General features: G+C 34.2%; 1 protein-coding gene across 8 annotated transcripts in view; it reads left to right on the top strand.

The window, feature by feature from the left end:
- Nucleotides 1–15,211, top strand: part of LOC144969933 (caspase-3-like) — a 25,090-nt gene extending 9,879 nt beyond the window's left edge. For 5 of the 8 annotated variants that reach the window (XM_078909011.1, XM_078909008.1, XM_078909013.1 and 2 more), the window contains exons 5-9: nucleotides 1,106–1,285; nucleotides 2,190–2,400; nucleotides 7,490–7,642; nucleotides 8,175–8,284; nucleotides 12,453–15,211. In XM_078909011.1, coding sequence (XP_078765137.1) covers nucleotides 1,106–1,285; nucleotides 2,190–2,400; nucleotides 7,490–7,642; nucleotides 8,175–8,284; nucleotides 12,453–12,566 — 768 coding nt within the window. In that variant the 3' untranslated portion in view covers nucleotides 12,567–15,211. The remainder of the gene's footprint in view (nucleotides 1–1,105; nucleotides 1,286–2,189; nucleotides 2,401–7,489; nucleotides 7,643–8,174; nucleotides 8,285–12,452) is intronic. The other 3 variants (XM_078909015.1, XM_078909014.1, XM_078909016.1) reach the window with 3 other exon arrangements.
- Nucleotides 15,212–26,723: the final 11,512 nt, after the last annotated feature.

The raw sequence follows: 26,723 nt of genomic DNA, 5'->3' as shown, positions 1-26,723 counted from the left end.
TACTCATTTTACACTTGAGTATGGTGAGAGAATGTGAGTAAAGAGCCTTTTCCAAAGACTCAACTCTGCGCCGAGCGAGGCTTGAACCCAGGACCTTCCGATCCAAAAAGCGCGATGTCATACCACATAACCACATAGCCTTGTGAGACATAATTGTTGTGTCTTCTATCCCCCTGTATCTGTTTTTCAATTTGCTTTCTGTCTTGGAATGAGATTACTTGATTTTGTCCTGACCCTGGTCGGAGTTCTTGGCTGGGAGGGAAACAGTCGAATGTATAGTTATAGTTATGGGAGATGATATTTTTTTTCATTGTAAATCATCTCTCTGTTATGCATTGTATTATTTTTGTTTTACATTGTAAACATTTGAGTGTGTTCCTCTTAGCATGGACCTGTGCTTGTGCCTGGATCTCAAACTAAGTAACTAAGTACACTGATATTGTGCTCTTGAAATCTAGATCTGTTCCCTATTTGAGCTAATCCAACTTTGTCTTCCTTTTTTTTTGTGTGTAGTTTAATATTAATTCTAGAATTTTTACTATCCCATTTTCATCCTTTTTACTGGCGCTGATATGACCTCTTGTGTTGCAAGTGCCGTAAAACCCGTAAAAACAAACAAACAGCTTATGAGGCAAATGCGCCACCCATCGAGATATCAGAATCTCCATGAGAGTTCTTGAGTTATTTCCCCTTTCTTAAGCTTGATCATTTGTATAGTACAAAATCCACTAAGCATGCTCAATGCACAGTTTGGCTATGTGGTCTTGTGGTATGACACTCGCTTTCAGATCGGAAGGGCCTAGGTTCAAGCCTTCGCTTGGCGCACAGTTGAGTCCTTGGAAAAGGTTCTTCACTCACATTCTCTTACCATACTCAGGTGTAACACCTGGCCAATAACAGCGTTGTCTCTGTGCAAAAAAATTTTAATATGTCTCGTACTACATTTTAAGTGTTACTGTTGGCCATGGACCCCTTGTAAAGCGCTTTGAGCACGTTTAGTGGATATTGCCCTATATAAAAGCTTTCTCCATTTTACGAAGACAAAATCTCTTGAACAATTCTTCCACGTTTGAAATTATATATATATTTTTACCCATTATTTCAGCCCCTTGTTTATCCAATGTATCACAAACGGAGAGGAAACGCATTGATCATTGTCAATGATAACTTTCCTACAACTCATCTTCGAAGACGAGAAGGAAGCGAATGGGATAAAGTGGGGCTCCTCCAGCTCTTCAATGGCCTTGGATTTAACATTATCATGAAGGAGAATTTGTCCAAAGACGTGAGTTGGAAACTGATAAAAGTCCCGATAGCTCAGTTGATAGATAGAGAACTCGCTTCACACGCAAAGGGACCGAGAAGATCGATCCTGGGAGCAGTCGAGATTTTTTTTTCTGACCCTCCTGTCCACCCAGCAGTGAATGGGTAGCTGAGTGTGTTAGATTTGCCGGAATGTACTTTGCAATAGACTAGCGTCCTATCCAAAGGATGACAAGCAATTGCTTTTGTTGTTTCACGCTATATAAACCGGGATAGACTCGGTTCCATGGGTCGAATGGCTCTGAAGGACTACTATTCCGGGAGTTTTATTGCTGATGGCAAAGTCACCAGAACAAAATAGATGGAATAAATATGACCAAAAAGTCAACTCAGGGAAATTGTCTCAAATGTTATATAGACAAAAGAGTGGCTGAAGTTTATATATACAGTTATTAACAAAAAAAAAAAAAATATAAAAAAAAAATAAAATCAATTTTTCTCAATTTGGAACTAGTTAATCCTCAGCCCGCGATATCACTGTCACCTGTCCAACCAAGGATCACTCGCACACAGAGAAAGGGGACCAGTATCAATCCTCACTGCCGTTTCATTTTCTTTCCTACACCCCTATCTATCCATCTGTGAATGGGTAACCGAGGCTGTTGGATCTGGCAGGATGTAACTTTACAATAGACTAGTGTCCTATCCAAAGGGTAGTAAGCAGTTACTACTGCTATAGAAACTAAGATCATTCTGGCTTCACGGGATTGTAAGGACGACTATTTTTACTCGTTTTATGTATTTGTTTATATATTAATTCATTTATTTATTCATTCATTCATTTGTTTATTCATTTATTTATTTATGTATTTATCTATTTATTTATTTTGCTGCTAATTTCATATTTTTATACTTGTCTTTGCCAGGGAATGGTTAAAGCAGTTGATGAAGAAATGGTTTCTGACCACTCGGATCACGACTGCTTCGTGCTTTTCGTGATGTCGTACGGAAGGCAAGGTGTGGTACTAGATACGAGTCAGAATCCGGTAAAAATGAACTATTTTATCGACCAGTTCAACGAGGTGACAGACTTGCAGGGAAAACCAAAACTAATTTTCTTTCAAGCCTGCCAAGGAGGTGAGTATAGACATCTAGATAACCACGCCTCTCGGACAGTCGTGATAATGTAAACAATGGCAGTGGTTGGTTAACATAGCAAACTACACATGTTTTACTGTGGATGGTATGTGTCTAAGTAAAATACTCATTGTTCTACCGCTTGATCAATAGAACCAAAAGAGAAAACTATGTGTGAACTTAAATGTTTATAATTTGATCAAGAAAATCGTGTGATAACTAGTTACTCATTTGGCGGTATGAAAACAACAACAATGATCAGAGAGAGAGAGGTCGATTTCATTCATGTTACTGTTTATAAACAAACAACTATGTTTTTCCGAGCACATGTGAAGGTGTGTCACAATATCCATGTTTTGACTGGTCAAATATCTCCAGGTTAATTACTATGTCAAGAGTATCTGACATCTGACTGTACCCGTGCAAGTGCCATGTGCAGTAAAAAAAAATTTTTTTTAGCTCACTAGTGGAGAACCGCAATATAATTGCAAGAGAAATAAAGGCTATTTCAAACTTTTATTTTAATTATTATACTGTTGTATTGTTTGAAATTAACCTAGATCGAGACAAATATTTTGAGCCATCAATGATCAAAATTGGTAATAAAGTCTGGCAATCTGATAATAGTCCCAATGTTAAATGACCAATCATAATGCCCTTGCAAACGTGGACACCGTATCTACATTCCTTCACGGTTGAGAGCATGCTTACACGCTATCTATAATCTATTGCATGAGAGCACATAGACGCTACCTTTTATAAATTAAATAATTAAGGACCAATCATCACGTCCTAGCAGATTTATAAATAAACATTTGAATCAACAGGTGATGGAATCGCCTTTAATTTAACAAATGATTTGCAAGTTACTTGTAAATAAATCTGTAAAAAAAATAGTTTTATAATTTTAAGATTTGCCAGTAATTCTGTGCTCATCAGCAAAACTTTAACATGGGCGTTGAGGAACGTTTTGGACCCCAACCCTATTTCAAAATAAAAAGAATAAACAGGAAAACAAAACCCCACCCGTATCCTAGTGACCAACGTAGACCTACCACAATCCTGTTATTTGGTGGATATAATAATCATGTGATTAGCCTCGCTCGGCAGATAGTTGAGTCCTTGGAGAAGGCTCTTTACTCACATCTCTCACTGTACTCAGTTGTAAAACGAGTACCTGGTCATTAACGGCGTTGTCTCTGTCCGATAAAATTGTAATATCACCTAACGGGCGTCATTTTCCGTCCTACATGTTAAATGTTGCTGTTGGCCAGGGACCCCTTGTAAAGCGCTTTTAGCATGTTTAGTGGATATTGCGCTATATAAAAGCTAATTTTTTCTTCTTTTTTTTTTTTTATGTGATCTAAACACACAAGACAAATGGTATTGCAGAAACCACACTGGGTTTTTTTTTTTTCATTTTTCTTATAATCACCTATCTTGTCCTTACACAGTTAGAGTCAGGCGTCCTCAATTTAGTATTTTTTTAAAAGGATTTAGACCCTTTTGTGTGGCATCGTGAGATACTGCTGTCTACGGATTCCCTGAAGGAATAAAGATAATCCACCACCCTTTTAGACCCTTTTGTGTGGCATCGTGAGATACTGCCGTCTACGGATTCCTGAAGGAATAAAGATAATCCACCACCCTTTTAGACCCTTTTGTGTGGCATCGTGAGATACTGCCGTCTACGGATTCCCTGAAGGAATAAAGATAATCCACCACCCTTTTAGACCCGTTTGTGTGGCATCGTGAGATACTGCCGTCTACGGATTCCCTGAAGGAATAAAGATAATCCACCACCCTTTTAGACCCGTTTGTGTGGCATCGTGAGATACTGCTGTCTACGGATTCCCTGAAGGAATAAAGATAATCCACCACCCTTCTAGACCCTTTTGTGTGGCATCGTGAGACACTGCCATCTATGGATTCCCTGAAGGAATAAAGATAATCCACCACCCTTTTAGACCCTTTTGTGTGGCATCGTAAGACACTGCCATCTACGGATTCCCTGAAGGAATAAAGATAATCCACCACCCTTTTAGACCCTTTTGTGTGGCATCGTGAGACACTGCCGTCTACGGATTCCCTGAAGGAATAAAGATAATCCACCACCCTTTTAGACCCTTTTGTGTGGCATCGTGAGACACTGCCGTCTACGGATTCCCTGAAGGAATAAAGATAATCCACCACTGTGTATAGTATACCATCATGTTTTGTATCAGATAAGACATTAAATTGTTATGGATAAACCATCATCATTCGTCTCGGATAGACCTGAAATGTTATGGATGCACGCTTATTTTTTGTATCAGATAAGATATGAATTGTTACGAATATATATATATATATATATATATATATATATATATATATATATATATATATATATATATATATATATATATATATATATATATATATATATATATATATATATATATATATTGAATCGTGTTTGATACAAATATGGTACGAAAAGTGCTCGACATGTAGTAATGGAGCGAATTATTATTTAAAATATTTACCACAATGTTTGGGGCAGTCTACATCGATGTTTCAGGCTTAATTTGCCATCTTCAGGACTGAGTTGTTTTGTTGACTGTTGTTGTTTCTTGAAGTGGTTCCGGTTTGAAGTTAATTAAGAGGAATTTGCGCCGATGGAGACACTTTCCGTAGATCTCATTTTTCATGTTGAGTGTGGCTTCATGAGGTTGTTTGATTATGGTATATTTTTCTTCCAGGCATAAGCTACATTGTTTTGATGTTGGTGTGTATCCTGTTGCTTTAGATAAAATTTTCCATGAAATGTTGTGGTCTATTTTGTTGTCTTTTAATTTCCAAATATGTTCGCTGAGTTTTGTGGATGTTTTTTTGTTAGTGTTTCTAAATGTTGAGGTGTGGAGGTTGTATCTTGTTTTGAAATTATTTTCTGTTAGTCCTACATATTTTTCTTGCTTGTTTGTTTTAGTTTCTGTGACTGTGGCTTGGTAAATTAAACTTGATTCTAAGCATTGTTTGTTTAGCGGGCAATGTTCTTTATTTCTGCAGTTGCATTTTCTAGTGGGTGGGTTTTGCTCTTGTCGGTGGTTTATTAATATTTTTTTGTTGTGGCTTGAAATTATTTGTTCTATGTTGCGCATACACGAGTAACTTATTTTTATGGTATTCCTGTTGATAATTTTATGTAGCTTGTGGTTTTTTGGAAAGTGTGTATCAATTAGTTTCAGGAACTGCTGTCCTATGTTTGTGCTGACGTTTATGTCGAAAGGTGGGTTGAACCAAGTTATGTGTCGTTTTCTTGTTTTATGTTCTTCACTTGTGTGTTGGGGTTTACATGAGAGGGAGGCGTCTGTGTATACAAATGGTGTGTTGTATCCACTTTTTGCGAGTGCTTCTTTGTATGGGGTGGCTGCGACGTTGAATATCTCTCTGTTTTCCGAAAGTTTGCTCACCCTCAGTGCAATGTTTTTTGGTATGTTTTCAATGACGGGACGGGGTGGTTGCTGTTTTTATTAATGTAGCTAATGGTGTTGTTTGGTTTTCTGAACGGTTGGAATGAATTGGATTTTATGTCGAATGTGATGTCGAGGAAGTCAACTGTTTTTTTGTTTGCTTCTATCGTGATTTTTAAATTGTTGTTTTGGAATATTTTACAGATTTGTTTTTTGATGTTTTCGTTCGCTCTTGGTCGTCTGTTGGTTATAGCGAGTCCGTCATCTCTATAGAGGCCGATGTATGTGTGTGTATGTTGTAGTTGTGACAGGATGTAGAGTCCGACCAGTTCGCATGTTTCAGCACCGTCGAACGAACCCATTGTTACGTCGAAATCATTGTGTCGCTTTGTCCACGGTGTGTTGTCGTAGTATAGTGTGCTGTGCTTGGTGTGTTTGATGATGTGTTTTTCCAAGCAAGAAAAATATGTAGGACTAACAGAAAATAATTTCAAAACAAGATACAACCTCCACACCTCAACATTTAGAAACACTAACAAAAAAACATCCACAAAACTCAGCGAACATATTTGGAAATTAAAAGACAACAAAATAGACCACAACATTTCATGGAAAATTTTATCTAAAGCAACAGGATACACACCAACATCAAAACAATGTAGCTTATGCCTGGAAGAAAAATATACCATAATCAAACAACCTCATGAAGCCACACTCAACATGAAAAATGAGATCTACGGAAAGTGTCTCCATCGGCGCAAATTCCTCTTAATTAACTTCAAACCGGAACCACTTCAAGAAACAACAACAGTCAACAAAACAACTCAGTCCTGAAGATGGCAAATTAAGCCTGAAACATCGATGTAGACTGCCCCAAACATTGTGGTAAATATTTAAATAATATATATATATATATATATATATATATATATATATATATATATATATATATATATATATATATATATAATATACATGCCATCATATTTTGTACCTGATAAGGTATTAAATGTTATGCATATACCATCACATTTTTTATCAGATAAGGTATTGAATGTTATGGATATACCATCAGATAAGACAAAAAAAAAGGTTATGGATATACCATCAGATAAGACATTAAAATGGTATTGATATATATACCATCGGATAAGATATTTAAATGTTATGGATATACCATCAGATAAGACATTAAAATGATATTGATATATACCATCGTATAAGATATTTAAATGTTATGGATATACCATCAGATATGATATTTAAATGTTATGGATATACCATCAGATAAGATATTTAAATGTTATGGATATACCATCAGATAAGATATTAAAATGTTATGGATCTACCATCAGATATGATATTTAAATGTTATGGATATACCATCAGATGTGATATTTAAATGTTATGGATATACCATCAGATATGATATTTTAAATGTTATGGATATACCATCAGATATAATATTTAAATGTTATGGATATACCATCAGATAAGATATTTAAGTGTTATGGACATACCATCAGATATTTAAATGTTATGAATATACCATCAGATAACACAAAAAATGTTATGGATATACCATCAGATAACACAAAAAAATGTTATGGATATACCATCATGTTTTGTATCAGATAACGATGACCGGGGCCATACAAGCATTGCATCAGTGCAAGATGAAGACGATATCGTACTGGACAGGCATGACGGATTGGCAGCAAGTACAGATGATGACCTGTCACTTCCTCATTACGAAGACGTCTTTGTGTTTCGGTCATCACCAGATGGTTGGTACCTCCCAATCTATTTGGTCACCCACTTTCCCAAGACAGTTTTATGTCAGCATGTCCAAGATGCCTGAGATGTAATTAATGTATAGCCACCAACTGGGTGTGTAACAATAGCCACCAACTGGGGTGTGTAACAGCAGCTCTTGACGCACTAAGATGACCAACACTTTTTGTGGTTTTCTTTTTACTTACTTATTTTATTTATGTTTTTATAAAAATGATAATATCAAGACAATCATTTCTCTCTCTCTCTCTCTCTCTCTCTCTCTCTCTCTCTCTCTCTCTCTCTCTCTCTCTCTCTCTCTCTCTCTCCCCCCCTCTCTCTCTCTCTCTCTCTCTCTCTCTCTCTCTCTCTCTCTCTCTCTCTCTCTCTCTCTCTCTCTCTCTCTCTCTCTCTCTCTCTCTCTCTCTCTCTCTCTCTCTCTCTCTCTCTCTCTCTCTCTCTCTCTCTCTCTCTCTTTCTCTCTATCTCTTTCTCTCTCTATCAATCTAACATACTCTCTCTCTATTGATTTCCCTTTTGATGTAGGTACCAGATCATACCGCAATCAGAAGTGGGGAAGTTGGTTCACACAGGCAGTCATCTACATCTTCTCTGAATTTGCTTACAAGTGTGAACTCTACGAGCTTGGATTAAAGGTATCTTATCTTGCCTTATTTCTAGCTGAATATTGGACATATCCTTTTAAATGCCTTATATTTTAAGCTATGTGGTCTTGTGTGTGGAAATTCCTCTTTCGGCATTGAAATTCCTACGAGTGGTGTCTGAAATTCCTGTTAGCCAAATTTAAATTTGGCGTCTCTGTTTACTGTTATATTTATTGTTTTGCATAATGATTTATAAGCATAATTTATAATAATAATTGAGCTTTTATATAACGCAATATCCACTAAACGTGCTCAAAGCGCTTTACATTTAACATGTAGGACAGGACATGGCGCCTGTTAGGCGATATTACAATTTTTTGGACAGACAATGGCCAGGTACTCATTTTACACCTAAGAAGGTGAGAGAATGTTAGTAAAGAGCCTTCTCCAAGGCCCTCACCCAGGACCTTCTGATCTGAAAGCGAGTGTCGTACTACAAGACCACATAACCGCAATCATTTGAGTGTATTCCTCTTAGTGGGATCCTGCGCTGGTGTCTGGATGAGACTTTTTGCTGACTAAAAAACTAAGTTCACTGATGGTGTGCACTTGGAATCTACATTTGTTCCCTATTTGAATTAATTCCCCTTTGTCTTACTTTTTCTTGTGTAGGTACTTCACTCGTATTTCTTGAATTTTGTCACTGTCCCATTTTATTCCTTTTTACGTGCATTGAAAAAACCTAAATGTGTCGATTAAGTGCCATAAAACCCTTAAAAACAAAAACAAACAATATATAATAATAATAATATAATAATAATATAATAATAATAATAATAATAATAATAATAATAATAATAGTAATAATAATATATCTTATTGTCCCCAAAAAAAGTGGCAATTTGTCATTTGGTTACACATTTATAACAATACTATATTGACATAGACACACTCACACAAGATGCACACTAGTAACATAGTAGTCATCGTAAAAAAAAAACAAAAAAAACCCAAAAAAACCCCGGCATCAACAACAACATCATCATCGTCATCGTCATCATCGTCATCATCATCATCATCATCATCATCATATCATCTTCATCATCATCATCATCATCATCATCATCATCATCATCATCATCATCATCATCACAACAACCTTCCTAATATTTTCATTACAATCCTTCACTATCACCATTCCCCTATAACACCATTCACCATCTTCATCATACTCCATATTATATTATTATTATCCATATATACCTTTGTTTATTTTTTTTTGTGGTATCATTTTTAGCAAAGGTCACTTGCTTGCTTACGTATTCGAACCAGTCTTGTGCCATGACGTAAACAACGTAAACATTAGCAAACGTTGGAATAAACCAAAGAGAGTTCTGTATTCGTTCAGACCCATCAGGGCTATGGAGACTGAGTTTATCCCTTTTTTTTTTATAGTGTAAAACGGACAATAGCAATAAATAGTCTATTGCAAAGTATGTTCTGCCAGATCTAACAGACCCAGCTACCCAACCAGTGCTGGGTGAATGGAGGGGGGAGGGTCAAAAAAGATTTCGACTTCACCGGGGATTAATCTTAGTCTCTTTGCATGTGAAGCTAATGCTATACAAACAGAACTACTGTTCGTATTGGTCTAAATATAGATATTTACATTGGCTTTAGCTTCACCTTTGAGAAGCCTTTCCTTCACCTTTCTAACTTTTCTAGGATGAAAAATTTCTTTTTTTAAAAATTGAATGACAGTAATATATTATGAGAAGTAAAGCATTCATTGCACCCACAGCTCAACACACACACACATACGTCAAACTCGTCAGCTGGGCAAAGTTTTTATTGGTCTTGAATATTTATGTATAAGGGAGGTAATCTAAAAAAAATATATTTAAAAATCGCGTTGTTTATTTTACGAGTTATTGCCCTTTGATAAATCGTTGCTTGAGACGCGTCCTCGGTTAAACTTCTATTAGATTTTGCTGCCGGGCAGCAAGGCAGAGGTTTAATAGAATTTAAATATATTTGGAACCTAATAGGAAAGGGTGTTGGGACCACAGCAACAGGGTAGTAGCAGTACAGGGAGGCCTTTTTATGGTTAAAGCCGGAAAACCGGCTCTTTCAAAATCTTCTGGCTATCAAGTATGTTTTTTTGGCTGGAGACTTGAATTGTTTTGGGGTTTGTTTTTTTTTTTTGTTTCTTTCTTTTTCAGTTTTTTATTATTTTTTTTTAAAAGATGATATTTTTTCGTCAGTTACAGGCAACTGTTAAAGGGAAGCTAGATGAATTATTATCACTAGTCAAAGTGATGCTAAGCTGCTAGAAGCTGTTGACTGTAAAAAGTACTAGACAAAAATGAAAATAACAGCTTCAAAATAGAACAAAATACCCAAACACTGAATGTTTTGGGCTCAAAACCCTTCTTCAGCCAACAACAACAACAACAACAACAAAAATGAATAATAAAGACATAAATACATTATATAATAAATTCCAGATTGACGACAGAGACTTTCCGTGTTTGGTATTTTGTTCTTTTTCAAAGCTCTGTTATATTCATTTTTGTTTATAGATATTTATCCTTTTTTATAACCTGAGGGTAAAACCGTGGCCTTGGTAAAGTTATAGCCTGATACTGACCAAAAAAAATGAAGTAAAAATGCCAGTCTTTTGCCACAAAAGAAAACAAATCGTGAGTTGTATTCAATAGTTCAACCAATGAAATAACTTGTTTCTATGAGCTCTACTAGCGACAACTCACTAGGCAGTGCAAAAAACAAATAATGACGTCAAACAGCCAGTCCTTTTGGATTTCAGTATCAGGCTATAACATAACGATGGCTACGGTAAAACCCTTTGATGAAGAGCAGCTTTGAGCAAAATATTTTCGTATTGTACAAATGCTTACATGGACAAGCTCCTGACTATATCAAAACTCTCTTAAACGTCAATATACCGTCAAGTAAGAAATCTTCGATCCTCCATCTCCATTCTGGGTGGGGATCCTGACCTCCCATAGTAGGCAGGGAGGTACATACTCTGTCTTCTATCCCCCTATGCCTGTTTTTCAACATGGTTTCTGTCTTTGTCTTGGAATAAGATTACTTGGTTTTGTCCTGGCCCTGGCCGGATACCCTGGCTGGGAGGGAAAGTCAAATGTGTAGTTAGTTTTAGGAGATGAAATTTTTTTCCTTGTAAATCATCTCTCTGTTATGCATTGTATTATGTTTTGTTTATGTATTATATATGCTTTGTAAACATTTGAGTGTATTCCTCTTAGTGGGGACCTGTGCTTGTGTCTGGATGAGACTTTTAGGTGATCTCAAACTAAGTACACTGATAGTGAGCTCTTGGAATCTACATCTGTTCCCTATTTGAACCAGTTCCCCTTTGTCTGCCTTATGCTTGGATGCTTTAAGTGTAATTCTAAAACTTTTTACAATCCCATTTTCTTCCTTTTTACTGGTGCTGATATAACCTAAATGTGTTGCAAGCGCCGTAAAACCCTTAAAACATAACATCCATCTCCATTCAACTCGAAACTAGAATGTCTACATCAAGATTAAAATTTTCCAACAGATCTTTTTCTAATGCAGCTCCAAAAATCTGAAATTCCATGTCCCCCACAACCAGAAACTCTCCAACTTTTAATTCTTTCCAGTCCAATTTAAAGACTGAACTGTTTAAAATAGCCTTTACTAAATTTAGTTTATTGTTCTTCAAACTAAACTTTCAGTGTTGTAGCTTTTATTTTTATTTTTATTTTCCCTTTGTGAGTTCGTGTTTTGTTGGTAAGCACCTTAGAGCATGAATTCATGGAATTTGGAGCTATATATGTGATTTGTTATTATTATTATTATTATTATGATTATATTATTATTATTATTATTATTATTATTATTATTATTATTTATTATTATTATTATTATTATTATTATTGTTATAATTGTTATTAATATTATTTACGCAATTAAAAAAAAAAAACCCTACAAATATCGACCGATTTAAATGTCCCTCATCTTGACAAAAGCTCTCAAACCTGACCCCGCGCCGCGTTTTTTAGAAAAAAATATTTTAAAATTTTGCAAAGAAAATAAGTAAATTTAGTCTACTACGTTTAGTAGATATTGCACTGTAAAAAAGCTAAATTTAAATCTCAATTTGTTTTTACTTAAACATGTTTCTTTTGTTTTTAAAAAATCATTTCAGGTAAATGACCTGCTGTCCAGAGCCGAGACGCAGAGGGGAATGAAAAATGTTGGTGATTTCTCCCTTGGAATGGGGAAAAAGTTATATTTCTTCCCAGGTCTCCATGACCCCTGAACTGGAAGATAAATGTAATCAACAACTTATTATAAGTCAAATTTACTTTTATATAGCACTGTATCCACTAACGTGCTCAAATTGCTTTACTAAGGGTCTCTAGCCTACAACAACACTTGATATATGATGAGACATGATAAGATAAGATATACTTTATTATCCCGAATGGAAATTATCATAATGTTGCACATCATTCATCGTTATATTAGCACCGATTTATACACTGTCATGAACTAATTGATCAAAATACGTAGCTAATTAAAAGCAAACTAAACATCGAATATAATAAAATAAAATAAAATATCCATAAAATATACAGCAGTTACAAGCAATGCTATAAAAATTGGACATGAGGTAGAGTAGAGTTGTAATAATGGATTTGTAATGTAACTAGAATTTTGAAAATAGATTGTGAAGGATTGAACATAGCCAACCCAGTTGATGAAAAATAAATTTGAACGTATAAATATATAAATAATGTAGATATAGCACCATGTAAACATGAATAAATAAATAGATTTTGAAGAGAACTAATTGATGAAAATACGAAGCTAATTATAAAAACAAACTTTTATAATGGTTTTGTATTGCAAATAGAATTTCGAAAATAGATTGTGAAGGATTGCACATAGCCATCACAGGCTGATAAAAAAAGTAAAAATAAAGCATGGCATTTGAATGTACAAACAAACAAACAACAAATAATGTAGATATAGCATCATGTAAACATGCATTAATAAATAGATTTTAGAGAGAACTAATTAATGAAAATACGAAGCTAAATATAAAAACATACTTTTGTAATGGTTTTGTAATGTAAATAGAATTTTGGAAATAAATTGGGAAGGATTGCACATAGCCAATACAGGTTGATAAAAAGTAAAAATAAAGCATGGTATTTGAAAGTATAAATAAATAATAAATAATTTAGATATAGCACTTTGTAAACATGCATAAATAAATAGATTTTAGAGCGAATATAGTATCTTTCAAATGTCATGTAGTAAAAATCATCCTAAAGTTTCGTAATGCTGATGGTAAAAATGAATTAAAATATCTTTGTCTTTTGGTTTTCATGTGTATTAGTCTGTTACTCCTGTGCCTTATTTTGATTTCGCTGTACAGAGGGTGGGACTCGTCTCTTTGAGTTTTGTTAATCTTAACATTAGCAATATCTTTGTGAAAATCTTCAAAATTGTTCCATCCATCATTTCCTAACATTCGATTAGCATGTTTTATTATTCTATTTATTTTTATTACTTCAGATTTTTTACAATTTCCACCCCAAGCAGCTACACAGAAACAAAAAAGACTTACAATGCAAACTTTATCAAATAAAGATAAAATTGCTTTGTCACCATTTATGGAGTACAATATCCTCATCATGAATAATCTTGTCTTCATCTTATTAAGCACTTTGTATTAATGATTTGTTCAGTCTAATTTTTCATTGACAAGTAAACCGATATATTTATACTCCTCCACCCTCTCTACCTTTTCGGTTTTCATAATTATATTTTCATGTATGTTACCATCTTTCCTAAAATCAAATATAATTTCTTTAGTTTTCTTTACATTAAGTTCTAGATAGTTATGATACCTTTTAGGCGATATTATAACTTTTCGACAGAACTTTTAACGGCCAGGTACTCATTTTACACCTTAGTATGATGAGAGAATTAGAGTAAAGAGTCTTTTACAAGGACTGAGTTATGCTCTGCCTAGTGCAGGACTCGAACCCATGACTATCCCGTTCTGAGCGGCACATCATTGAGTCCTTGGAGAAGGCTCTTTACTCACATTCTCTCAATGTACTCAGGTATAAAACAAGGACCCTAATGTGTCACATGCACAGTAGAACCCTGAAAAATAGAATTATCAATCAATGCCGATGGTTTTCCTCGGATCCGCGGAAATCCGCGATTTTTGAGTCAGAAGAAGAATTTCCTCTTTTTTAAAATGTTAGATTTCCCTCAATCAAATGTACTGGTAGTGAGAGATTTGATTTGTGGTGGAACAAATAGGTGCAACTTCCCACTCTCAAGAAGTTAGCAAGAGCTTCAATGATAGTTTATCATCTCAATTGCTCTAAAAATGTGTGTGTGTGTGTGGAAGGGGGGGGGGGGGGGGGGGGGGGGAAGGGGTGTATGCTGTAAAAATAGTGGGGCTTAAAGGCAATCATTCAAAATTTTCCTCCCTTTTCAGTTTTTGGCACCATCAGAACTGATCAATGACACTTAAAGGAGTTGCTTCATTAGCCCTTATATATCCCATGATACACCTGAAGTGAATGTCTTCTGGGCATATTGAAATAAAAACATTAGTTGTTTTGGAATAGCTTAAGTTTGATTTTTTTTTAGAAATTTGTTACAGTGAATGACATAATCACTCGGATGGTGAAAAGGTTTGAACTGAGATATTGCCAAGTTTAGTTAGAAGGCCAATTTTATACAAAATGAGTTCTTGTCATAAATGATTAAATCAACCCTTTTTGTACATCGTCGGGAAATATCAAAGCTTAATTTCATTTCTAAATATTCTTTACAGCTTGTTAAGTTGAAAAAGTATGAAATTTGAGAAAAGATTCTGGATACCTTTCCCTAACATCTGACATGAAAAATAACCCGATTTACTTCAAATAAAAATTAAAATGCTATTGGGAGCATATTCTTTCAGAAAATGCACCAAACAAATGCGAATCCAAAATGTCCACCTCCTGACTGATTATGTCATTCACTGACACACATAATATGTTCCAAATAGAATCTTGAAGATCTTTTTTGAATAATAGCAAACTGATTACAATGAACAACTACAATTATAAATTCTATGGCGGAAGAACATTTACTGTTGTAGGACCACAAGTCAGGAATATATATATATATATATATATATATATATATATATATATATATATATATATATATATATATAATAATAATAATAATATATATATATATATATATATATATATATATATATATATATATATATATATATATATATATATATATATATATTATATATATATATATAATAATAATAATAATAATATATATATATATATATATATATATATATATATATATATATATATATATATATATATATATATATATATATTATATATATATATATATATATTACAAGAGAAGGGAAGACAATTGAAACTTTTATTCTATGTTAAAACCAATTTTATTTCACAGAAACATTTTAATGATTTGATAGGCCACTGTTGAAAAGGGTTTAAGTTTAAATAATTGTTTTGTTTCTCCCAATCGTTGTCATTGTAAATTCTCAACATTTTCCTTTCCCAACTGTTTACTATATTATTTCTATATTGTAAAGTACGGTATTGTATTGTACTGTAAAGCATATTAAGCATGCATCATATAATTTTGATTATGTATATATTTAGTCATGTGCAAAAGTAAGTTCACATTCATTTTTCCTGGGTGGGGATCCTGACCTCCCATAGCGGGCAGGGAGGTACATACTGTGTCTTCTATCGCCTTATATCTGTTATCCAACATTCTTTCTGTCTTTGTCTTGGAATGAGATTGCTTGGTTTTTTCCTGGCCCTCGTCGGAGTCCTGGCGGGGAGGGAAACAGTCAAATGCATAGTTATTGTTTTGGGAGATGATATTTTTTTCCTTGTAAATCATCTCTCTGCTATGTATTATTATTTTTATTTTGAATGTATAATGTAAGCATTTGAGTGTATTCCTCTTTGTTGGATTTTGTTCTTGTGTCCGGATGAGACTTACAAGTGGTCTCAAACTAAGTACTTTGATAGTGTGCTCTTGGAATCTACATCTGATCCCTATTTGTTCCCAATTCCCCTATATCTTACTTTTTCTTGGGTGCTTTATTTGTAATTCTAGAACTTTTTACTATCCCATTTTCTTCCTTTTTACTGGCGCTGATATAACCTAAATGTGTTGCAAGCGCCGTAAAACCCTTAAAATTAAAAACAAAAAACAAACAAAACATTCATTTTTCCTGATGCAGGACAATCAATTACCTCGGCCTGCAGGGACGAATTGAATCATTCAATAAACTCTGCAGTGAGATTATCACGAGTATCTTGTTTTTTGGGGGGTTTTTTGTTGTTTTTTTTTTAACCTCAGGCATGGGAGACACCCAATGTTTGTCGTTACTTTGCCACTTTAGATTTATCTCCTTCTTTTAAATACGACAATAAACAGGTATAGGGATATTGACCTTAATAAAAAAAAAAACGTAAATTAAAAAGTAAAAAAAACAAACAAAACAAAAAAAAAAAATTAAAACAAAAAAAAAACCAATACGATAACAAATAAATAAGGATTAAAAAAATAAAAAAGAAAGAATAATTAAATAAATAAATAGATAAATAAATAAATATATGTTTAAAATAAAACAGAAAATGACTTGATGTTATATGACTTAATAACCCTGTACACTCTTAGTTAGGGGAATATAGACTGTAATCATTGCTAGGGTTTCTTGTTTTTGTTAATTCATCTTAACAACGCCACCACTACCACATTATCTCGTTCGTCTGTAGAGTTTCATTCATCCTGTTTTGGTGATAAAGGGGAAACCTGAAACGTCCATTTTATCTGTTTTCGTATATTAAATTGAAGCTTACATTCAATTTCACATTTTTATTTAATCGTGGGAAATCACGTGATTTCAATAAGATTAAGATTACTAAATTTCAAATTTGGTGTAAAAATCCTATAACTGATTTGCCTCTTGTTGCCCGAGGCATTGATTTCCTTAACTATCTCCTTGTGCGGCTATGTGGTCTAGTGGTATGACACTCGCTTTCGGATCGGAAGGTCCTGGGTTCGAGCCTCGCTCGGCGCATAGTTGAGTCCCTGGAAAAGGCTCTTTACTCACATTCTCTCACCATACTCAGGTGTAAAACGAGTACCTGGCCGTTAACAGCGTTGTCTTTGTCCAAACAAAAAATTTGTAATATCGCCTAACAGGCGTCATGTCCCATTCTAAATGTTACGTGTTGCTGTTGGCCAGAGACCCCTTGTAAAGCGCTTTGAGCATGTTTAGTGGATATTGCACTATATAAAAGCTCAAGTTTTATCAGCCATTTTCAGGGTTATCCTCAAAATTTCACACCCAACTAACACAAAAATATAATTTTTTATCACTCAAACACAATAGCAGTAAAGTTCTTTCCATACATTATTTCTTTAACAAAACATGCTCTACAACACACAGTGTTCATTTTATTTAAATTTTATGTTGTGGGAAAGAAATTTGTAAGAAAAATGTGACGTAACGAATGTGACGATTTTCCTATAGTTGGTATGAGGAGGGTTAACTCACTCAACCCTAACACCGACTATATCCGTTACCCGGATTACTTTTACCCAGGGCCCTACTACTCTTTGAGTAGGCCATGCTTTTACCCGATGCCTTTTCATTATAATTTTCTGGGACAAATTGTATGTAGTGCGGGGCGGTCCTTGGCAAGCTTAAGGACCACGGTCCTACGGTCCTTGGGAAATGAAGACCGCAAGGACCGGTCCTTTTCGACATTGAACATTCCTGAGAGACTGTTGGAAATTCGAACCCGTTTGACCTTTGAGACCATGGGATCGTTCATTCTTGAACCGTTAAAGACCGCTACACGATGAAAACCGTGGTCTACAGGAGTAAAACACACGGAGTAGTCACACTCATTTCAAATTGTAACCTAATTAGAGAAGAGGGGTGATGCCTTCTTTATTTGCTCACCGTACTTCATTGTTACTTCGATAATTTAATAAAATTTGAAATTTATCCCCATTAACGGAGATAATGGCATCGCCCAAGGCGTTGATCGAGTTGTTCGTGGCGTTGATACACACACGCAACTCCTACCCCCCCCCCCCCCCCCCCCACACACACACACACATTAGAGGGCAGCGAGCATTGAAGAGTAAGAGAGAGACGTGAAGTTATAATAAGAGGGGTGGATGAGGTAATAAGAGGGGTCGATGGTGACTTTTCGCCAGATCTAACAAACTCAGCTACCCATTCATTGCTGAGTAGACAGGGATTCAGAAAAAAATCGACTGCACCCGGGATCGATCTCTGGCCCTTTGCGTATAAAGAGAGTGCTCTATCAACTGAGCTATCGGGGTCCCCAAATATTCTATTGGACTTTTTTAAAATTCAGACGTTATAACTGGGTTTTTTGGAAGGAAGAAACTAATGAAACTCATATTATTTGATTAGTAAAAACACCAACGAAATTTTAATATTATTGTATTATTTTAAATGACAACACTGCGATAGAAAGGAGTGGTGACAAGAGATGGACAAAAGAAAACAAAAAATCGGATTTGCTACTTGCTAGGTTCGACACACACACACACACACACACACACACACATCTTTAGTAGTCACATACATTTCAAACAATAACCCATTAGAGAAGAGGGGTCATGCCTTCACCATAGATCATTGTCATTGCGATCATTATGGTGTAGTAAATTTTGAAATTTACCCCGTATAATGGAATCGTCCAAGGCGTGCGCCTCCTGTTCCCCCCATCTCACACACGAAAGGGCGGTTTGCGGAGTGGAGGTTGGTGGTCGTCTGCCTGTATGGTCGTCTGTGTCGTTTAGTGTATGGCAAAGGGGGGTGGGTGCGATTAATTAAGTGGGATGGGTGGTGATTGGTGGAAGATAGGCAACCGAAGCAACGAATCGCTGGGGCAGGGTTGCCAGTTTGGCATTTTAAATGCCAGATTCCAAAAATCTGGCATTTTTGAAAACCGTTTGGCATTAGAAAAATCATTTGGCATTTTCTTTTCTTGTATATTATACTTCAAATGACACCTTTTCTTAATTATTTCTAAACGCGTAAAAACAAACATCTTCACATTTCTTTTTCATTCTTAAAATCCAACCGTGGTGTAGTGGTTTAGCACTCCACTTAGTAGTCAGTAGGTAAATAATTACCCCAACAGGAAATTTAGTATAATTCAAAAAAAAAAAAAAAAGAAAAGAAAACACGCAAGCCACCAGGATATGATAGTAAATTGTCTATCAAAAGTGAGTAGTTTTCTTAGTGGGGGTGGGAGTCAACAGACTTTGGCATCTTTTTGAGTGTTTTGGCATTTTTTGAGTCTTCCCCTGGCATTTTGTTGAAAAATAATCTGGCAACCCTGCGCTGGGGAAGTAGTAGGCTATGGCGCGAGACCGTAGGACCGTGGTCCTTGCAAGGACCGCCCCGCACTAGTTGAAAGGTGATAAGAAGTGAGGACCGCCGCCGATCTTCCCCTAAGGGACCGGTCTTCGGTTCACAGCTAAAAGACCGTCGGACCGCGGTCTAGACCGGTCTTCAGCGCGGCACTAATTGTATGCACAGTATCAAAGCTAATTTTTAAAAGTTTTCACATGTTAATGGTAGTGTGGTGTAGCAAATACATATGTAAAGGCTTGTGATCTTATATAGCGATTTTTATTGCGTTGTTTAACAATCCAACTTACATTTTCACAAATTGCAACCAAACAAATTCTATGTCCAAAAATATTCAAATAAAAGATGGTGAGCACAAAAGGTTTAAAGTGTGCAGCTCATGGTCAAGTTGAATCCTGAATCAAAAGGTAGAATGATCCCCGTTTGATCAGACACACTGTTTTATATCCTATTGTAAACTGTCCCACAATTCCTTTCACCAAAGGTCAGTTTTACGCCTAAATAATCAAATGGCGTACGCCTAAATAATCCGTACGCCCAAATAACAAATACGCTACGCCCAAATAATATCGTACGCCTAAATGATGAATACCAACTATAACTTAATGCTTTTATCCCCAAATACCAAGTAACACCGATCAAAGAAATAATTTTCTAGTACTCAATATAATGACCAATCCTTTAACTTTGGAACGTAAAACTGTCCTAGACTACTCAATATAATGACCAAGTTTAACTGATATACAAGTACTGTGAACTCATTAAACCCACTTGCTATAAGCTAACTCTCTTACATACGCCCCTTTCTTAGAATTTAAATTGACTTTAAAACAATTTCAATTCAAAAAAAAATTACAGTGAGAGATTAAATATATATGTAATGTCCAACTAAAATGTAATAAATAAATGTTTAAAATGATAATACTTATACCAGTTAAATATTTAAAAACTTTAAACTTTAAATTCAAAAACACCAAAGTTGATTACAACATTCATATATATCAATTATAGGTTTTATAGTATTACAACATTGATAAATTCACAAACATCAAATTTGATTACAACATCTAAATAGATATATATATCGATTATAGATTTTTTTTTCTTTCAAATTACAACATCAACAGTAAGGTATCTATCATTTAAAAGTGATTAAAATTTTAATTTACCAACACGAAAGTTGATTAAACATTTATATATTTATCGATTATACTTTTTAAGGCATCACAACATCGAAAGTAAGATATCAAGTAATTAAAAGTTCAAAGAAAAAAATATCTTTTCACCTTAAATTCCATCTTCATAGCAATAAAATTGTTTAATTCTCGTCATATCCCATCACACATAAATATTATTGCGTGAAAAAGGATGGTTCAAATTCCATTTGTGATATACTCACGTTGTCTTATTCAATCTCAAATTCAACTCTATACGACATGGGTGATAATCTCAGCTTCCATGTATGTTTACTCATTTACTGACATATCAAAACCAGTACCTTGTATATTCCCTTATATTGTATGTTTCCATTTAAACAACATTATTACGTTAATTCCAACTTATAATATGTGGTACAAATAATGTATTATAGACATCTAGATCCATATACGAAGGATTACATTTCAATTAGTAATAAAAAAATATTTAAAAATAAATCATAATAATAGCATTATCATCATTTTAAAATTCAAGTTGAAGTTATTATCATTCATTGTTCATTGTTGATGGTTCAATTTTTAAAGCTTTTTAAGTCATCAGGGTGTAGTTTACAACTACATTGATATCAAATTGTTCTTTGAGGTCATCCATCAGAGGTCACATTTCTCAGTAATCCGTTCGTTTTGAGAATGGTCATCCTGTAAAAATTGTCAGTAATTGTTAATTAAGTCATTGTCTCCATTTAGAATGAGTTTTCATGTAATGAAAAAAAATATATCAACTATAAGAGTTGAGGTGATTGTATTTAGTCTACGTGTTGCATTGTTGTGTGTGTTGTGGTCACTGAATAGCCCAAGTGTCATAAATTCACTTTAATTATTGTTAATTAATTAAAAACTTTTTCCTCTGTAAATGTCTTCGAATTATCACCATAATGTCTTCACATTCAAATATTTAGTGTTTAATAAATAATCAGACATTAGTCTGTCCGACTTGTTCACATCACATATTTAGTGTTTAGTAAATAATCAGTCATTAGTCTGTCCGACTTATTCATATTTAGTACAGTGTAAATAACTAAATAAGTAAAATCTAACATAGTATGTGATTGTGGGCTGTTACTAAAGTGACCAACTTTTGCAATTAGTGTGTTGTATTTGTTCGAGTCTTTTGAATTTGGGACGAAAAAAGACTCTACAGGTAGCAAACGTATGCTTAACCTGTTGGGTTGTTTCTTGGTCTTGTGACGTCGCTGTAATCCATTCATCTCCGGCATCTGGGTCGATTCTCCTCGTAGATATTTGTGGTTGTCTTGTGTAAACGTTGAATCTCATTGTAGATGAAATTGTAAAAATTCAAGATTAACTGTGTGCGAGATCTTGAATTTAAATGAAGTTTGACTTATCCAGCAAGTCAAAAGAAAGTTGTGAACTCAGCCATGTGTTGACAAAGAGTTCGTGTGTAGTAGTCGACAGAGGTCGTGTGTTGTAATTGTCTGTGTTTGTTGATCGAGTTTTGATGAGGTGGCATGTGAGTACACACCAGGTAGATGATGTAATCTGTAGAGTACCGGTGGGTGACGTGAGTCCAAACACCAGGTAGATGATGTAACAATAACGTAGTCTAGTAGTGTATGTAGTAGGGTCGAATAAGGTCAACAATATTTTCGTTATTTGAACGCAGGTTGTTGAATATCATACGATAATGAATCCAAGGAAATCGCTCATGTGGCGTTTTGCGATACTTTTTCCTGCATTGTCTTATATACATATATAGCCTTTATCTTTTACAATGATACTAAGACAGGCGTTATTATAATATTCAATGTTTATAAGTTGTAGATATGGGTGCTGCACACTTGTATATTGACATAAGTTTAAATTTGAATACGCTCACCACTGAATATGATGGAAGTAGTATTGTTCACAATTGGACATCATTTTTGTAAAAACAATCGTATCTTGAACGTTTATGTAATTATTGACATCGTACATCGTTGGGTATTGTTGTCGTAGAAGTAAATACAAGTAATCCAATTGTTCAATAAAGAATGTAAATATAAAAGGTTCATGGAAGAAATCTGTGTTGATACAGATATTATTTTATGAATTCTGTCAAGTTTGTATAAGTTGAAAGGTACGATGTAACTGAGGTTGCTGTGTAGTTTGTAGTCTGTAGATTGTGTTGATTCTGGACGTATCAATGACGTAGTGGTTGTCGAGATTGTTACTCCATTTCAAGGTATCCGTGGATAGACCAAAGGGATTAGGACATTTCCCGACCTCTGTTGTGGCTGTGTTTGAGTTGGCTCTGTCGTTGTCATCAGCGTTCCCGTTATGACTGATGGTTGCAAGTGTCCTCTTTCGTGATGACTGTATCATGTTTTAGTGCAAACACTACTTCTGCCTTTGATTAACTCGAATTATTCCCCTTAGAAAATCCCTAATTTAATGAAATATGATTTTGTTTATTTTATCATTATTATTGGTGTTATCGTAGCACTTCCTACCATTTCAATTTATTGCTGACTGATTACACACTTAAGATTTGACAATTGAACATAACTTCTTCTTCAACTCAGTTACAAATTTTATGATATAAATGTTAAATTCAAACCACGCAGTAAATATTGATTACAATTACAACAGCAAACCGATAGGAGAAAAATATGATAATCAAAATATTTGCAGAAACGATATACACTCTGGTCAATAAAAATTCAATGTTTCGCGCCTTTGCCCTCGGCTTATAAAAATATTCATATAACTCATTGCGACGTTATCTCGCGCCTCTTAATATAGCATTGATAAATGTGTGCGTTTTAACCACGCGCATCGTATTTATAAAAATTCTCCGCCTTCTGCATCATTTCATAATGTTAAACCAAGCGCTTTAATCAAACGCAAAATAAAATATTCCCGAACGCCTCATTCCTGCGTCTCGTAATTTAAACCGTGTGCACTTTAATTACCGCGTCTTACATCACTGCGCTTATTTACCCAATATGCATATACAGCATTTTACCATATGGGTTACTTATAATTCGCTGATTCTTAACAAGTTAACCACTTGTGTCACAAATATTATCAGCTCACATGACATGGTAATGCATTTTCAATATTTCCGTAATAACATTTTAACTCCCATTACAAGACATCAGTCTTTCATAATAATTAATACTCCGTCATTTTATTTGTTCTCCGACTTTAAACCAAAAGTCCGTTATTCCGTTAATATGAGAATATGTCTCCTTTTAAAAATCACGATGAAACGTGTTTCAAAACAAAACTAAACAAAAGAACGATTGACTCATATTCCGCATAAATCATTTCAACTTAATTTCCAGTGATAAAATCCAAATGTCTTATGTAATCTATTATAACGCCATGTCTCATTACACAACTAAATAAGCTCTGTTGTCGATTATTTGGCTGCGTTAACCACACATTCATTACCAAGAATACAAACAGATATAAAACTTTGCTCTTTGCCATGAACCCATGAATCTCAAAGAGTCAATATCAACCTACCAATTCATCCCTATTGACGGGAGAAAAATATAACCAATGATGTTGTAATATAACAACAAATACCATAAGACATTTTTCAATTATCAAAACTTATAATGTACGTGTTTTTATTGCCATCATCTTCTTGAGTCATTTTGACAGAAAATAAAAACGTAACAACATTAAATAATGGACCAACTGTCTATGTAATTCCAACAGTAACATACAAAATTGAAATAAAAATCGACACATCTTTGTTACTGATATTAACAAAACATTGCCATTAACGGTACAAATTAATATTCGAAGATCTATTCCGAAACGCTTGATTGTAAGTAAACGCATTTTCATTTATTTTGAAAAATAAAACGCACTAAAATATTCATTTAAATACTGCAATTTTTCTCTTCATCTCTCCCTCTCCTCTTTTTAAATATTTAAAATACATATAGCATCAATATATTATTATTATTATTATTATTATTATTATTATTATTATTATTATTATTATTATTATTATTATTATTATTATTATTATTATTATTATTATTATTATTATTATTATTATTATTATTTTGCCGTTCTATAATATATTGTTTTTAGTTTTTAATATATTTTCTTGTTCCATCTATGGTTCTTAATTTCAATATTATTTCGTTTATTTTTTTTTAAAAAACCGTATTTTATCAGAATTTTAGGAATCATCTATAATTTCAATAATTTTTTTCAACATTTCATTACAAAAAATTATACTACTTCACCTTCAAAATTGATATTCATTTTCTTTTCCAAATAAAAATATTTTCCTATCTGTTCACAATTATTCTCTTCAAAATTCGAGTCTCACAAAAACTTCAATAGATGTTAACACCGCAACAATATACATTTCTTGTGTATCCATGGTTCGGAATGATAACATCTTTACATCATGGTATCAGGGCTCCAAATAAAGATATATAAGAATCCTGAGTCACGACACCAAATTAGATACATATGTGGTGTAGCAAATACATATGTAAAGGCTTGTGATCTTATATAGCGATTTTTATTGCGTTGTTTAACAATCCAACTTACATTTTCACAAATTGCAACCAAACAAATTCTATGTCCAAAAATATTCAAATAAAAGATGGTGAGCACAAAAGGTTTAAAGTGTGCAGCTCATGGTCAAGTTGAATCCTGAATCAAAAGGTAGAATGATCCCCGTTTGATCAGACACACTGTTTTATATCCTATTGTAAACTGTCCCACAATTCCTTTCACCAAAGGTCAGTTTTACGCCTAAATAATCAAATGGCGTACGCCTAAATAATCCGTACGCCCAAATAACAAATACGCTACGCCCAAATAATATCGTACGCCTAAATGATGAATACCAACTATAACTTAATGCTTTTATCCCCAAATACCAAGTAACACCGATCAAAGAAATAATTTTCTAGTACTCAATATAATGACCAATCCTTTAACTTTGGAACGTAAAACTGTCCTAGACTACTCAATATAATGACCAAGTTTAACTGATATACAAGTACTGTGAACTCATTAAACCCACTTGCTATAAGCTAACTCTCTTACAGTAGTTGAATAAAACTATCTATGTACACGCTCATTTTTAATACAATTTTGAAAAGTAGCAAAAATCTCTAGGATTGAGTGAGTTAAAGTCTTACTGAACTGGCGGACATTTTGCAACGTCCAAATTTCTTTTGTCTCAAATTCTAAGCAGTGTCTCCTTTGATTGAATTTACAAATAAGAATATAAATACATTATCAGAGCTGCCTCCTTGAAATGTCAAAAATTCGTAGTTTCCAAAAAAAAAAGGAAAATAAGAAAATTCCACAATAGTAATAAATAATTTGCCCTCAGCATGATCCAAAAAGGCTCCTAAGTTCTGAATATAGGTTCTGAGGAACTAAACTTTCCTTTTCAATAAGATTTATTGAGTCAAGGAGGAGAATGCAGTACCACTAAGGTTTGAAACCACTGGATCATTTGTCATCGTCACCATAATCATTATCATCATCATTATCATTATCATCATCATCACCACCACAACATCATCATTGTCATCATCATCATCATCGTCATCAACATCATATAATAAAGGAGAAAATATTTGCATGTGTCAGGGCTTAGTTTTGTTTTGTTTTTAACCTGCGATTCCTAATAAATCTAAAATTCTTCCGGGTGAGGTTCCCGACCTCCCATAGTGGACAGGGAGGTACTTGCTTTGTCTTCTATACCCCTGTATTTGTTTTCCAATTGCTTTCTGTTTTTTGTCTTGAATGA

This window comes from Berghia stephanieae, chromosome 4 (genome assembly GCF_034508935.2).
Source record: "Berghia stephanieae isolate SIO BIC M18660-M18661 chromosome 4, UCSD_Bste_1.3, whole genome shotgun sequence".
In the NCBI taxonomy this organism is placed as follows: Eukaryota; Metazoa; Mollusca; class Gastropoda; order Nudibranchia; family Aeolidiidae; genus Berghia; species Berghia stephanieae.
The sequence above is the reverse complement of the archived record's forward strand: the minus strand, read 5'-3'. Positions and strand labels throughout refer to the sequence as shown.